The sequence below is a fragment of the Etheostoma spectabile genome, chromosome 12, assembly GCF_008692095.1.
Source record: "Etheostoma spectabile isolate EspeVRDwgs_2016 chromosome 12, UIUC_Espe_1.0, whole genome shotgun sequence".
In the NCBI taxonomy this organism is placed as follows: Eukaryota; Metazoa; Chordata; class Actinopteri; order Perciformes; family Percidae; genus Etheostoma; species Etheostoma spectabile.
The window spans coordinates 22,320,924-22,336,399 of NC_045744.1; the positions used below are offsets into that span (position 1 = coordinate 22,320,924).

At 42.8% G+C, this 15,476-nt stretch overlaps 1 protein-coding gene across 1 annotated transcript in view; it reads right to left on the reverse strand.

The window, feature by feature from the left end:
- Positions 1-771: 771 nt before the first annotated feature.
- Positions 772-15,476, reverse strand: part of LOC116699629 (cadherin-18) — an 88,946-nt gene continuing 74,241 nt past the window's right edge. The window contains exons 9-12 of the mRNA XM_032532305.1: positions 13,771-13,895; positions 6,405-6,519; positions 4,754-5,023; positions 772-3,830 (exon numbers count right to left, since the gene is read on the reverse strand). Of these exons, the coding sequence (XP_032388196.1) occupies positions 3,184-3,830; positions 4,754-5,023; positions 6,405-6,519; positions 13,771-13,895 (1,157 nt within the window). The 3' untranslated portion in view covers positions 772-3,183. The remainder of the gene's footprint in view (positions 3,831-4,753; positions 5,024-6,404; positions 6,520-13,770; positions 13,896-15,476) is intronic.

Sequence of the window (15,476 nt, forward strand, 5' to 3'; positions counted from 1 at the left end):
GGACATCAATAAACCGATTTACTTCTTGGAAAAAAAAAACAGAACACCCATGGATGGTGTTCATAATTGGTTGTGTGAACATTTTTTTTGCCTTTATGCAAGGAAGTGCAAACCAGCAAGCCCCTAAAAATAGGCGAGTGAGCATTCTCCGTTAAACGTGACATAAAAGAACATTCTGCATGAAGCCAAATCAATGAAGAGCTGATGTAGCCATTTTTCATGCTTTACATCCACCAAACATATGTGAAAAAGGCTGAATGCCGCTGTGTTATATAGCTCTGCTAATTCAAAATAACCCCGTAATAGAAACTGTATTAATCATTTGTAAAGCTTTAAAAAGACTTATGTGTGATGATACATGTACTGATGTATCTATGTCTCTTATTGAACTACCAGTGATGCAATATGTAGGTACACCGACCAGACTTTCAAATCCCTCAATGTAAAATCTGCATTCTGGGGTGATTGAAGACAATAATTAAGTAAAATACTACTGTTGCCCTAATTAAAAAACACTTTTTAGGCTCTTTGTGTGAGGTATTTCTTTCCCTGTTAATCCCGTTGGGAGCACTGGAAAAGAAAAACAAATGGAAAAAAGTAGAAAAGTTAGAAGAGTGTTTTGGTTGTTTTTTTGTAGAGAGGGTCAATAAATTACATATTTATCACAATACGTAATGAGAATTCCCAAAAATCTGCCACATCAGCCCTAATAATAGATACTAAATATAGCACATATGGATCCAAAACCAATCAATGCACATGAACAAACCATTTTCTGAAATCACTGATCTTTTTATTCACCGATAAAAACATACACCAGGGAAAATAGGCTTCATTTCCTCCATCTTCCTGATTTTTCCTCGGTCAACTAAGTCAGTCATTCATTTCCACTCTGAAAACATCTGAAAAGGTTCTGTCCTTTCACTGATTTTAAACCATTGAAAATATGCATACCGGAAAAATTTCCGTAGATTCACAGAAGTCAGCCAGGTTAAGAAAGAGCTGGGAGGGGGGGGGGGGGGGGGGGGGAGCAGGTTTGATCAAAGGATCTAGATTATAAACTGCACTTGACAGCTGTGTTTTCATCCACTTGTCGATCGAATTATCTGAAGTTGGCTAAAAACAATGTTTCAATGCCTTTAAAATGAATAAACACCTATGCATAATGACGTTGTGTGCCGTTTTGCGATCAAATTGGTATATATCGATTTGACTTTTTGAAGGCGTTTCCATTAATTTTCGCACTGAATCGCTCAACGTTTAAGCAAACATCTGCGACCAAAGTTTTGCAAGCCAAAATGGATCGCGCCGTCTACAAAAGATTCATATCGGAGAAGTTGTAATAGTGCTCATGTGCCAGCTGATAGCAACATACTACAAGACGACGACGCTATCCAAACATCGCTCTGATGATGCAGATGCATGTAAAGGCCAGACGATTCGCCCAGGCCAAAACAATTTTTGCTATCTAAAATTGATGTATTTTGCTCTTAAATTCCATTAAAAAAGTCTCCTTGTTCGTCACGTTATATGTGTCTTTGTGGCACTTGCCATGTCTTCAAAGAAAGCGTGGCAGAAGTAATAAATAATAAAACTTCCTTCGTTTTATGGCCGGTTGCAACCATAAAATGACGTCAAACGTAATCACCTTTTATTCGGCAAATAACGTTCCCACATTTACAAATTTTGTGTCGATATTGATGAATGAAATCTAATTAAAACTTTAATTTGCATTAAAACGTGTGGATGGAAACATGGCTGGTGTTACCAATAGTCTTATTTCCACTGCAAGGACTTATTAAATAAAACATTACGTTAGCCATGGGTTCTGCATACTATTCTGGCACAGTTCAGACAATCATGTCATCATTGAGGGTCTCTTGAAGGTGTCGTGTGGTGTTACAATTGTAAAGCCCCTTGATACAAATTTGTGGTTTGTGATAATGGGCTATGTAAATCAAATTGCTAGAATTATCAAGAGTACAACAAACAAATAACTGGTCGGACCCAGAGTCAGGTTCTGTTCGAGCTTTCTGCCTGTTGGAGACAGCGTTGAGCTTTTCCTCAACGCTGTCTCATGCTCTTGGAGAAATTGTTGAGTCTTTTTAAATTATAGTGCGGTCTAAACCTACTCTGTATGGAAAGTGTACTGAGAGATCTTCTGATTTGAAACAATAAAATTGTATATCTGGAACGTCCAGGTTTCCGAAACAGAGGAATGTGAAGGAACCTTGCACCAAAGCCTCAGATGAACCTAAGTCATGTGCCCCCTCTTTATTACCTTTATCATTGGACAGTTTTAAATCCGCTGAAGACTTTCAATAGTGTTTTGGAAGGTTTGTGAATTAATGTAGTAGAATGATCTAACGACGCATTTCTTGCTGGTGATATAAATTAAGAAGAAAAGCTGCAAAAAGACCAACAAAGTTTTCAAGACAATGGGTGGAACTCTGTGGTCCAAAGTGTGAAAATTTTTGCATTAATTGTGGAAAATGGGTATAGTTTCTGTTTATAATAGCGTAGGTTAGGGGTTGATAAGTTACATTTTTAAGGTTCTATGACCTTACAGAATGAGTAAATACTAATTTTACTATGATCTGGGGAGGGCCTGTAGCTTTCGTTGGCCTTTACAACATCTGCAACCTGTGTGCATTCCACAGCAACCATCAGTTTTCTCTTGATCTTTCTTTGTTTTTTATGAATAAGAAACACTGGGTCAGCATGTTCCAAATCAGTTTGGTATACAGCTCGTTTTTTTTAAAAATGTTTTAGCAACCGGGAAGATCAAGACTGGAATCCTTTGGACCAAGGAATAGCTGTACCTTTTCAACTAACACACATAACAAGCAGAGCAGAGGGAGAACACGTTAGCTCACCCTTTATGTTAAAACTCTGGTCTGCTCTCAGTTTGCATTTTGTCCCACACTTCAGCAATGCACTAGAGCTAGGATATTTCCACAAATCTCCCTTCAGCGTCTGTGTTCTTCTCTCCTGTTACAAATAAATGGCTTTTCTTATCCTCTGATTTCACATGACATCACAGTTCCTATTTGCCAGCTTTTTTGCGGCAGTCATTTTGCATCCCCACACCCATTTTTAAATGGCGCAAGTTAAAAAGCAATCCGTTTCAGCAAATCTGGCCAAATGTTTTAAAAACAAAAAACAACCTTCAGATGGAAATCTTTAAGTGTCAGGGTTAGATTGACTTGTAGCCTGCTGCACTGGTTCCAGTGTCTGCGTCTCTGGCTCCCAGTCTTCCAAGAAGGTATAGTTTAGTTCGGGCACGGCCGCATTTAGACCCAAAGAGCTGACTGAGCCGGCCAAGGACCCGCGGCCTTCGTAGGCGTACGTTTGAAGCGAGTCATACGGTGGGCCCCGGGTGTCAGAGTCCGCTTCGGCCACCTTCTGTTGGATGATCTGCTGAATGATGTCCTGACCGTCGAGCAGGAGCGAAGGCGCCGACCGGCTGATCTCTCGCGGAACGCAGTCAATGACAAACCAGCTAGTTTCCAACTCCGGGCTGTATTTCCCGTAATCTAACTCCCGTGCTTTCCTCCTACTCACCACCGTGATCCCCTCCTCGCCCTCCTCAAGCTCATCCTCCTCTCCATATGGGCTTGGTCCATGGCCGAGGTAGTTGTGGAACCTCCTGCCAGGCTCGGAGGCTTTGGGATTTCGAAGCGCGGCAATGTCAAAGGCCTCTGTGTCTTCCTCCCCGCCTCCCTCGTCGTCATAGGTTACCACGTTTTCTCTGATGTCCTCTTCAGAGAGAATCAACGGCTCTTTGCTCGCTTTCTTGTTACGCAGCTGGGCGAATAGCATTACTATTGCTGGAAGGAAGTGAGAAGGAGAGGGTGGAAAGAAGAGATAAAGGCAAAGAGGCACAGAGAGAGTAAGGGAGAAAACCAAGGACATCCAAAGTACTTTTTCAATGACATAAAATAAAATGATTGCATATTGGATTGCTTTGAAAAATATATATGGCTTTCTGTTCAAATAGATTTGAAATACCCATTTTATAATACCTAATATTACATGTACTTTATTCATGGCAACCTTTTTTAGAGATATTTCAAGACAATGCGTCACCGTCTACTCAACATTCTTTCTGTTTGGGAGCTAATGAATCAGCTTTCATGTTTAGGTATTAAAAACTAATGTTGTATTGAAAAGACCGATTGGGATATCCTCAACACAAGAATAGTTCTATTTAAAACACAAATTGAAGAAATGAATGCATTTTTTTATGATGAAGTACTAAATCAGATGCATCACATAATGTGATGGAATCAGGTTTGTCCAATGAGAGGAATAGATTTTAACCTTTTAAAAACCACGATGAACATTGAAGAATTTTCAACTTTGGCAAAGGCAACAGATAGACTGCACCAATTTGGGATTATCTTATTCCCAAAACAAAAATGTCTACACATAGGGTATTACACTTTAACAAAAAAATATATAGACATATAAAAGTAATCCCTCTCAATCATCCCTTATGACCCATTAGAAGAATGTGTTAGTGTTTGGAACGTTTCTGGGCTTCAGGCTTTGGGCAGTTGGTGAGTAGACCCTAGCCAAAGTGCATAGGGCGGCACAGATTTAAACCTGGGTTGTCACATTTTCATGCAATAGATAACAACACAAAATTATACACATAGGGTCTTTAATCAGGGGTACTTCCATTTCCTAGCATTTAATGTCTTGGAAATACCAGACAAAGATAGACAGACTTTCCCTCCCACATACTTACCTAATAATATAATAATACAAAGCAATATGGCTACAAAAGCCCCGGTGCTGAGACCAGCCGAAGACAGGAAAGCCTGGGCCTGACAGACATTGTTGCTGTTGCGCTCCCTGGGGTTCCTCTGACACACACACACCCTGAGGGAGAGTGTAGCGGTGCTGCTCAGTGGAGGCTCCCCGCCGTCAGCCACCACCAACACCAGGCTGAAGAATCCCAGGTCTCTGTCCTGGCTGAAGCCCTCACGCCGATGAGATATTATACTGGCAGTGTTGTCTGGGGGGCAAGGTGGAGGAGGGCGAGGGAGGATGGTGTGGGAAAGAGGTAGGTGAGCGGGAGGATGGTACAACAAAGGTGAAGGAGACAGCAAAACAGCACATTAAGCAAGGACAGTTAAACACGTGGGTTGACTCGGTCTATACAGGTAAAATTCTTGATGATCGTGGATCCATCCACATGATGGTGTAGGTTTAATTTTAAAATTGGGAGGACACACTAAGGTGTGCCTCCGGGTCCTCAGGAAACTTTGAAAGTCATATCTGATTGGATTATCATCGGCCCAAAATCCCTCACAAAGAACACCTATAACTTCAGTCTCCTTGTCAAGAACTCCACCCTGTCTCCATGCCCACACATCCGGTACCTCAGTCATCTTCGACAGCCAACTCACTTTTGAAAATTACATCCACCAAATAAGCAGAACTGTCTCTTCCACCTCAAAAACACTCTTTCGCCCTCTCCGCCCTTCACTCACCTTCTATGCTGCCGTTACTTCCAATCAATTCCTGAAATGACTGTTGCAACAGCATCCTGTATGCTTAACCTGCGGAAGCCTTAACTAAACTTCCAACACCCAAAACTCTGCTGCCCGCCTCCTCACCCACACCCGTGACCACATCACCCCTTTCCTTCAAAACCTCCACTGGCTCCCTGTTCCCTAGTCTTGCTTTGCCAGACCATCCACATGCTGCAGAATGGAGGAGGGTCTGGCTAGTCCACACAGCATTTTGGGATGGGAGACACATGTGCTCTGGTTTGTTGGCATTTCTTTAAACCAATCACAATCCTCTTGGGTGCTCAGATTGGACAGATAGTCTAGCTAGCTGTCTGGGTTTACCCTGCAGAGACCTGAGGAGCAGTTAACCCTTGTGTTGCCTTCTTCTCACCCATAAAGCCCTCCATAACCAGGCTCCTTCCTACGTAAAAGACCTGCTCCACCACCACAACCCCCGTTACTTTTGCTCCTCTGACGCAAACCTCCTCACTCCACCAATCAGGACCAAGCACTGTACCTGGGGGGACATCGCAGCCCTCTCCATTTGAAACTCCCTACCCATACACATCTGGGACAGTACTGACCTGGACACATCAAATCACACCTCTTCATATCAGCCTTCCACGTAAAATAGTCACATATTATCCACTGTTAGTTACTGGTTTTATTTTTTTTAAATTGCTTTTAATACGCTCGTTTCATGTGTTGGTGTGATTCCTTCGTCTGTTTCTTACTGTGCTGGTTTTACTGTAAAGTGTCTTTGAGTACTATGTTAAGCCCTATATAAACAAAAATGAAGGTATTGTACCATTTCCTGCATTCTGATGAATTTGTATGCATTTTATAGATATGGATATTTGTGTGCTCACTAGAGAGTCTTACCTCCGTTGTCCTTCACAGTAAAATTTGGATTGGCTGGAATCTCAGCAGGAACATAGAAGGAAAACCTTCCATTTGCAAAGTTGTCAAGATCTGCTGCTCGGACGGTCTGAATCACCTGATAGGAAAAAAAAACAGAAGAGATGTGAAGGAGTAAAAAAAAACCGAGAAGACAAGAAATGCAAATGGAGGTAAAGTGAGGAAAACAGAAGCCAGCAAGATTATTAAGAAGCAAAGAGGCTGAGAATAAAGTTTTTGTTTGAAATTCTCCAATGCACACAGTCCGAGTTGGCAAGAAACAGTAACCCTAATCCAAATCCCTGATGTTCTCCTTCCTGTTCTCATCCTCATATCCTTTATCCCTTGCAAAACAGATCCTTGATCTGAATAGGTCTTACCTGGTTAAACAAAAAAATCTTAAAAAAATGATATGCTGGCTCAAATGTTTGGTTGGGAACCGTCACATATTTTTTCATAAATGTGGAATAAAGTTTTTTTTTTATGAGCGTTGACCTTTAAGGCGCAACAAGCTTATTAATCTTGAGAGACTGGCAACCCCTGTTAAATTGTTTAATGCCAAGTACTATTACAGAAAAACATCCACGTTTGGCCATTTTTTTGGCCAAAACAATGCAACTTTTTTCCAACTGGGAACAAAGAAAAAGGACATTTGTATGCAGTGGCCAAAAATGAAGAGACGGTTTACCGAGGCGCATCGACTCAGAGTAGTTTCTTGTACCTGTGTTGCGTTGGCTCCACCACGGCCACGCCTCTTTAGGAGACTAGCTGCAGGTCCTGACTGTACTGATTCCAACGGGAGAAGATAACGCGAACACAGATTATCAGAAGATTTTAACGTAGGTGGGATGTCCTGGAAGTGCTAAGAATCGTTTTCCAACAATTTCAGACACAGGAAATGAAGTGTTATACCCCTCACCCCCCCCCCCCCCCCCCCCCGGTTATAATGTGTCCAACCCTAACGTGAGGACTAAACCTACGTCCTTGGCTCCACAGCTAAAGCTATAACAAACTCCTTGACAATGACTCTGTGCCATTCTGGCAAGCTTTAATCTTGGTGATAGTTGAGTGTGACTCCACATCATACTCCTATTAAGATTTACCATTTATTTGAGTAACTTTTGCAATATCCACTTCATAAAGTATTGACTATAAAATCCAGCTCTAATGCCTGACACGTTGTTGTATGAACACAATAATTCTCTATGAAACACAAGTCTGCCGTTAATGTAGAACACTGGCATGCAACATTACTGCAGGAAGTAGTGTCTAGCACTCCCATGAGAGCTGGCGCCATATGGTTGACAGCTAGCACTGATTAGTCCCTATGTGCTTAACTGAATAGCTATTTTCACATGATCCATCATTTCTCAAATGTTTTACAGTCAAGTGTTTTTCAATTATCTATAATCGACCTACAGTACATCTAAACTTTACTCACTCAGCATCCAGCCCTTCTTGTGCAGGTGAAGACAAAGAGCAACGTCTTCTTAGAGGACACCTCCGCTAAATGTCTTCAGAAGCAGAACTCAATGTCGCTCGCTACATTTGCAAGATCACAGCAGGATTCCAATTAAGCAATCAACCCCGCAGCCTGATGACAAGCTTAATTAGCTTTGTATCAACTCCTCTGGCAATGGCTTGAATATAACAGACATTCATTTATTTAAATAGCTGTAATGCTTTGTCAGGTGAACATCAATATGAACAAAAAACAGGTTATATATAAATACCAAGACCGGCTGCTCCACCTACAGTTTGGAGTTGACTTGATACAAAATAACATCCATATCAATACACTGAGTAAACACACAACTAACCCATAAAGGACATGTAATACATTTCAGAGGGATGATGCTGTCATTTATTTAAGCACCATTCTGAATGAGGACAATTGTCCTTGACTATGTTCTACATTTATTTTTTACTGAAGCTTCTGACTTAAATCGGAATATAAAATATTCTTTTTGTCTTCGGAAAAGTCTCCTCACGTGATATCAGTGGAAAATGGGAGTCTTGCTCACCAAATGCACAGATTGCCTTTATATCATTGTAAATGGTAACATGATTATTTGTAATATAACCAATGTTCTTTTCAGAAAACAGAAAATCTGCCACTTAACAGGAATCATAGCACAGACCAGAATAACACTACCCCATTCCTCTGCAGGTGCTACAGACTGTTTCTCACACGCAAGAAGCAAGTAAAAAAAAACAAAAAAAAACAGTGTGTTCTGAGCCCTCAGGGTTGTATCTGCCACTCTTCTCCATGCACTTAGCACAGCAAACATGAAATGAGTATACCTTTTGTATGCTCCACAATCTAAAACGCCAGTCTCATTATTTCCAATCAATAATGTAGATGTAGCACCGAGTCCCCAAAGGTAGCAGGAAAAAAATTGTCATGCCAGACTGACGTGCCACGCATAACATTAATCTGTTGCAATGCCAGCAAAAGAAATGAATGCTCCCACGACATTAACTGCGTTAGCATGTGTTGTCTGTTGCCTGAAGCCGAGCTAAATGATGTGCATGAATGAGCGCATAACTCATTCATCATTCTCAGTCACACATTCACATTTGCATAAAAAGCAGAGACAGTGGTGGACAGATAATAAGAGAGAGCAGTACCTATAATAAGACCGAGGGAGTTTGTGATCTCTGTGTGTGTGTGTGTGTATGGTGTGTGTGTGTGTGTGTGTGTGTGTGGTGTGTGTGTGTGTGTGTGTGATGTATACATGGTGGCAGCCGTTGCTATGATGCGGATCTGTGCCTTCTCGCTTCGCAAAGAAAAAAAGTGTTTTATCATCCCTGGTTCAGAATTGGCCGTGCTGTGGAGGAGAGAGGGGCTGGCAAGGGGGGGGGGGGGGGGGGCATGTTTGACTTTAATATGATCGTCTCTGCTGCTATCTGGCCCAGCAGCGGAAGCATCAGCGCGCTCCACAGTCTGAATAATGTATGGGTTCAAGAAGCTGCAAAGTCTGCAGCTCAGCTGATAAATCCCCCACTGATGGTGTCAGACACACAACAAAGAGGCTACAGATCAACATGTAAATGTGTGGGGTGTACGTGTGTGTGTGTGTGTGTGTGTGTTTGCGTGTATGTGTGAGAGTGTGGTGTTTTTTTTAGTGGCGTACAAAGTTTGTTTAATGTGCCTGTGTTTGAACGGTGAACATCAGGTTATAGTCCAACCCGATCTCACGGCAGTTCGTGAACTGGTCACGTTATTTTGATTTATTGATTCGTGTACAGGTCGCGACTTTCTCATTTATTTCGTGTACAGGTCACGATTTTCGAACGTGACCATTTCACGAACTGCCATGACACTGGGCTGCGCAAGGGGGCGCAACAACGGGGAAATTAAACGCTACACGGGGGACGGTGAAAATAACTCGCGACGCCATCCGCGGAACCGTCACACGCAGGACACGCAGACAACCACGGGGACGGGTGTGGCTGGAAGCGTTACAGTTAATGGTAACGTTCATAAACATTGCTCAAGCCGTCACTATATCCAGTGTACAGTACTAGGCTACACAAAAATTCCGTTCCTTTGCTCCTAATGGCATAAGGAAAGGATGAGAGAGTTTTGGACCAATGGGTGGAGCTCTCTCATATTGCAGCTAAACAGCAAAATGTGTTTCAGAAAACATTTGAGGGGAGAAATAGAAAATGCAGTAACAGAATCTTGATTCATATTTGAATCAGCGCTGCTTAGTTTGACCGCAGTTCACGAGCAGACACTGACACCGCGTGAGCCACTCCTCGGCTCTGATTGGATGTTAGTATTTGGGCGCGATGGAGATTCCTGCAAATGCCATATGGAGCACTAGGGGGAGGCAGAGGACTGATTTATCTGTCTAATGTGCTACTGTCAGCATTAAGAGACTAGATTTTTTTAATTAAATATTTAGACCTAAAAACAAAAGAAGATTAAAAAAAAAAAAAAAAAAAAAAAAAAAAAAAAAAAAAAAAAGTCCGGGATGGAGCCGGTAAGATAATGAACTTTGAAAGACTGTTTCCTGGGGTCATGAGCATTTATTTATGTGTGGCTCAAAAAGTTAAGTTAATTAAGCTGGGGAAAAGGATCGCAGGAGAAGGGAGAGCAGCAGGGGAAAGGGTTAAAGGAGAAGGGAGAACAGCAGAGGAAAAGGGTTAAAGGAGAAGGGAGAGTAGGGAAAAGGGTTAAAGGAGAAGGGAGAGCAGTAGGGAAAGGGTTAAAGGAGAAGGGAGAGCAGCAGGGGAAAGGGTTAAAGGAGAAGGGAGAGCAGCAAGGGAAAGGGTTAAAGGAGAAGGGAGAGTAGCAGGGGAAAGGGTTAAAGGAGAAGGGAGAGCAGCAGGGGAAAGGGTTAAAGGAGAAGGGAGAGCAGCAGAGGAAAGGGTTAAAGGAGAAGGGTGAGCAGCAGAGGAAAGGGTTAAAGCAGAAGGGAGAGCAGCAGGGAAAAGGGTTAAAGGAGAAAGGAGAGTAGGGAAAAGGGTTAAAGGAGAAGGGTGAGCAGGCAGGGGAAAGGGTTTAAAGGAAAGGGAGAGCAGCAGGGGAAAGGGTTAAAGGAGAAGGGAGGGGCAGCAGGGAAAGGGTTAAAGAGAAGGGAGAGTAGCAGGGAAAAGGGTTAAAGGAGAAAGGAGAGTAGGGAAAAGGGTTAAAGGAGAAGGGTGAGCAGCAGGGGAAAGGGTTAAAGGAGAAGGGAGAGCAGCAGGGGAAAGGGTTAAAGGAGAAGGGAGAGCAGCAGGGGAAAGGGTTAAAGGAGAAGGGAGAGCAGCAGGGGAAAGGGTTAAAGGAGAAGGGAGAGCAGCAGGGGAAAGGGTTAAAGGAGAAGGGAGAGCAGCAGGGGAAGGGTTAAAGGAGAAGGGAGAGCAGCAGGGAAAGGGTTAAAGGAGAAGGTGAGCAGCAGAGGAAAGGGTTAAAGGAGAAGGTGAGAGCAGCAGAGGAAAGGGTTTAAAGAGAAGGGAGAGAGCAGGGGAAAGGGTTAAAGGAGAAGGGAGCAGCAGGGGAAAGGGTTAAAGGAGAAGGGAGATAGCAGGGGAAAGGGTTAAAGGAGAAGGGAGAGTAGGGGAAAGGGTTAAAGGAGAAGGGAGAGCAGCAGGGAAAAGGGTTAAAGGAGAAGGGAGAGTAGGGGAAAGGGTTAAAGGAGAAGGGCTTCCCTTTCCCCTGTAGTCTTCTTCCCAGAGAGTGTGGGGTCGGAGGATTAATGGTGCTAAACTTTACTCCTCCCATCAATAAAACTCTATTTTCATTCTCTCCTTTTATACTTTCTTTCACTGAAGGAATACGGCTTGCTTCATCTTATTTTTTCCATATTTGGAAGCTGGGCTCCCTCAGTTGCTGAAAGATACCAAACACCTGGCTCATAGACGACAATCATTTTTAAAAAAGCGTCCTATTGTTCCATTATGTATATTAAGCATAACCCGGTTACCGGTTACTAAACAGTACTTATTTTTTGCACAACTTGCTATTCATTTTCCAGCCCTGTCTCTGTGCAAAACGTAGAGTTTTTCCTGTGTGTCTCTACGACATGTAATGTAAGACAGCCAATCACAAACATTACAAGATCTTGGTAGATGCATGCTGCAAGCTTATTGGCTCACTGAGGCTGATGAGATTTTTTTCCTTGAGTATTGAAATTTGGTATTGAACGACGATGCATTATTAGATACTTGATACTTTAGAGGCAATTCTGTCGGTTCCTAAAAAGTATTTAATTCTGTACCTTGCCCTAGTGTGTGTGTGTGTGTGTGTGTGTGTGTGTGTGTGTGTGTCACTCCGTCTGTCCGCCATGTGCCTAATCACGTGATTTGCCCAACGGGGTAAGCAAGCTTCTGGAAAGGTTCCCTCTCATGGGGAGATTATAGGCTAACAAGCCATCACCTGCAGTTGGCGTCCCATTGACTGCCATTCATTTTGGCGAATTACTTTACATCTGAAGCGTTTTAAGACTATTTGTCTGTTGTTTATTTCTAAAGAAACACGACAATGTTTAAAAAGGCTCCATTTCCTTGTATCTTACGTAATGGCTCCGTAGCAGACGGTTTTGTAAAAAAAGGCGATAACGATTGTGTCATAACCAGGCGACTTGCTGTCACATAGTCAACAAATTACCGAACAGTCAGGAGAAGCTCGCAGGCAGTTTCAACTTACATCTGCTGTTTGTGTTTAATTACTAACGTTAACTAGCATGTTAGTTAGCAGTAATTAGCCTGTGCCTATGTTATTGCCTAACATATACCTACGCTCTCCGTCTCTGCTGATTAGGAATGATTGAGATTTCTCTTGCACAGCTACCAGAAGACTTACAGCTTTCAGACAAGTTGCTCACGTCACATCTACTTCTTCAAGCTCAGTTGGAGGCTCCGCAGTAACGCTCAGCCATCACCGGGAAAGTAACTTCACTGGTCTTTGTCAAAGTTTATGGCGTTGCTGTGTCCAATTCTTTCACGGTCTTTGGATTTGTTTTATTTTGAAATTTGGTTTACTTTGTAAAGCATCCAGCACTGTGGCCTTCCTATATGTGATGACCTGTCTGGCTCGACACATTTGCTCCCGGCTCGCCGAAGAAATAGAGGAGTCGGTTAAAAGATTAGCTGTAGAGCACAAGCCGGTCTCGTAGCCGGACAGACTGGGTAACATGGGAGCCGAAATAAAAATAGCTCCGCTTCACGGCTATTCACTGAGCTGCAGCGTCCGGTGTGTTTCTGGTGTAACATATCAATACGTGTACATTTACTTTATCTGTTTCCAGAGTTCACAGCATGGCTGTAATCAAGACCACCTTTGTCGAATCCAAGACAAGTGCAAGACCAAGACTAGTTGAGTCCAAGTCAAGACCGAGTCCCGGACAGAAAAAGGTTCTATGCATGACAGTATCGAGACAATACTTTTGGGTTTCACTTTCCCTCCAATATTATTATCAGCATAATAACGACACCTGGACTCGGTCGAGACCAAAAGCCATTTTTGGCAAGACCAGTGGGCAGAGACCGAGACAAGTCCGAGACCACAGGAAAACCGTCAACAGTCTGGACTCGAGTCTAGAACCAGACTCGAGTACTACAGCCCTGGTTCACAGTGCTGTGTGTTGTGACTTTGCAGACCCCATCTTGGAATTTGGGGGTGGTTGCAAAGTTCACAGGTCAGTGGGGGTCCTCTGAAATTGGAAAGTGTAAAATTGAAATCACCATTTCTACAGTATCAGGACGTCTACTGCTTCTACATGTACTGCTTTTCTCAACAAAAAAAAGTTTTCTTAATCCAATTTAAAGGCCATGACATTATCATCCAGTTGCGACTTAAACACCTTTTTTTTTTTTTAACCCACTTTTGTTCTTCTCAGCTGAAACATTAAAAACCCACCTGTCCATTTTTGGTGCCCTCACACACGATGACGGCACTGTTGCCCCCGGAGATGGCTGGAATGTTGTCATTGACATCCAGGACCTGGATGGTGACTGGGACGTGACTCACCATACGAGGGTTATCTAAAAATGATCACAAGAAACACGTTTATTTGCGTCAGTCTCTTTGTATTTCCAAAGAAAAAAACAGATTCATTGTTTTTCCTAATGACACGGTTATTATCTTTGCACAGTCAGAGTCTGTTTGTACTTAAGTGAGTAGGTTGGCAACATGGTTAAGCCGTTTCTTTTTTTGGATTGCTTCAGTGGTTTATTGCCGTCAATTGTTATGTTGAGCTCTAGCTTAGAAAGTTGTTAAAAGTCCAGTTAAGAGAGATGGAGTAAGTGTTTGTGGCTGTGTTGTAGTCGTTAAAAATACATTTATCCTCATAATTATTTCATGTCTATATTTCCCATACAGGGTCTACCCGGCTCGATCTGCTCTGTTCAGAGTTGTGGCTCCGTCTAAAATAAGACTAGGCTTGTAGTTTAGGCGGAGCAGACCAGAGAACGGTTTCTGGGACGCTTCTGAAATGTTCTGCGGCGTGTCCGGTGGAGTCTAAACCCCGTCTCCAGTAGTTGCTACAGGGTTACTGAAAACTAATCATGCGGCGAGTCGTCTAGAGGAGATTTACCGCTCGGTAATTTAGTTTAATTTATACTCCTTATTGATCCCATATGGGGAAATTACAATTTACACTCTGCGGTTATTACACACTACTCAAAGGCCTGAAATACACACACATGCTCAGGTCCTATACATGCACTAATGGAGAGATGTCAGAGTGGGGGGGCTTTCAGTGCTGGACCAGCGCCCTGAGCGGCTAAGGGGGGTTCAGTGCCTTGCTCAAGAGCAACTTGGCAATACCCAGGAGGTGAACTGGCACCTCTCCAGCTTCCAGCCCACACTCTGTACTTTGGTCCATACGGGGACTTGAACCAGCGACCCTCCGGTTCCCAACCCCCTACGGACTGAGCTACTGCCCCCCACACCGAGGACTTTCCCTGAACATTAGCGGTAGCTAGCTAGCTAGCTAGCTTGGTTGGCAGAAAGGAATTACGCTACAGAATTAACTTTGATGAAGTAAAAACACAGTAAGAGGGTCAAAGTTTAAGATGAAATCACAAGAAACACCCCAAAACAAGTTCTCACGGTGCACACAGTGCCATGGTTAGCATGGTTAGCCCTACCATGATTAACAGGTCGGCATGTAGCCACGCCCTAAAACAAATCCCCTGATTCATTGTCTGTTTTGAAATGAATGGGATCATAATTGACAAAATGAACACATAAAAAGCAGTTTATGTCTACTTAAATGTACACAGGGTTAGCGTTGCTAATTCTCCGTTGTGACTGAAAGGTCATGAATTTGCAACCCAACGTTTAAATATTATTTTAGCTGTAAATAAGCTGAGTGTGGAGAAAAACATTTAGGAAATGCCAGATATTATTACAATCAATTTCCATGAATGTCTGTAGCAAAATCTGATCTCTAGGGGAGCCTTCCACAGAAAAAAAAAAAAAAAAAAATCTAACATTTTTATAGTCATCGTGGAAACAATTTGTCTTGTGACGAGGCCTGGGGAAATTTGCATAACAGGCAGCCAAGTGGCAGTGCTCTGATCCAATGGAAGGCACTCTAGCCCAATGGAATGGTGGGGGGC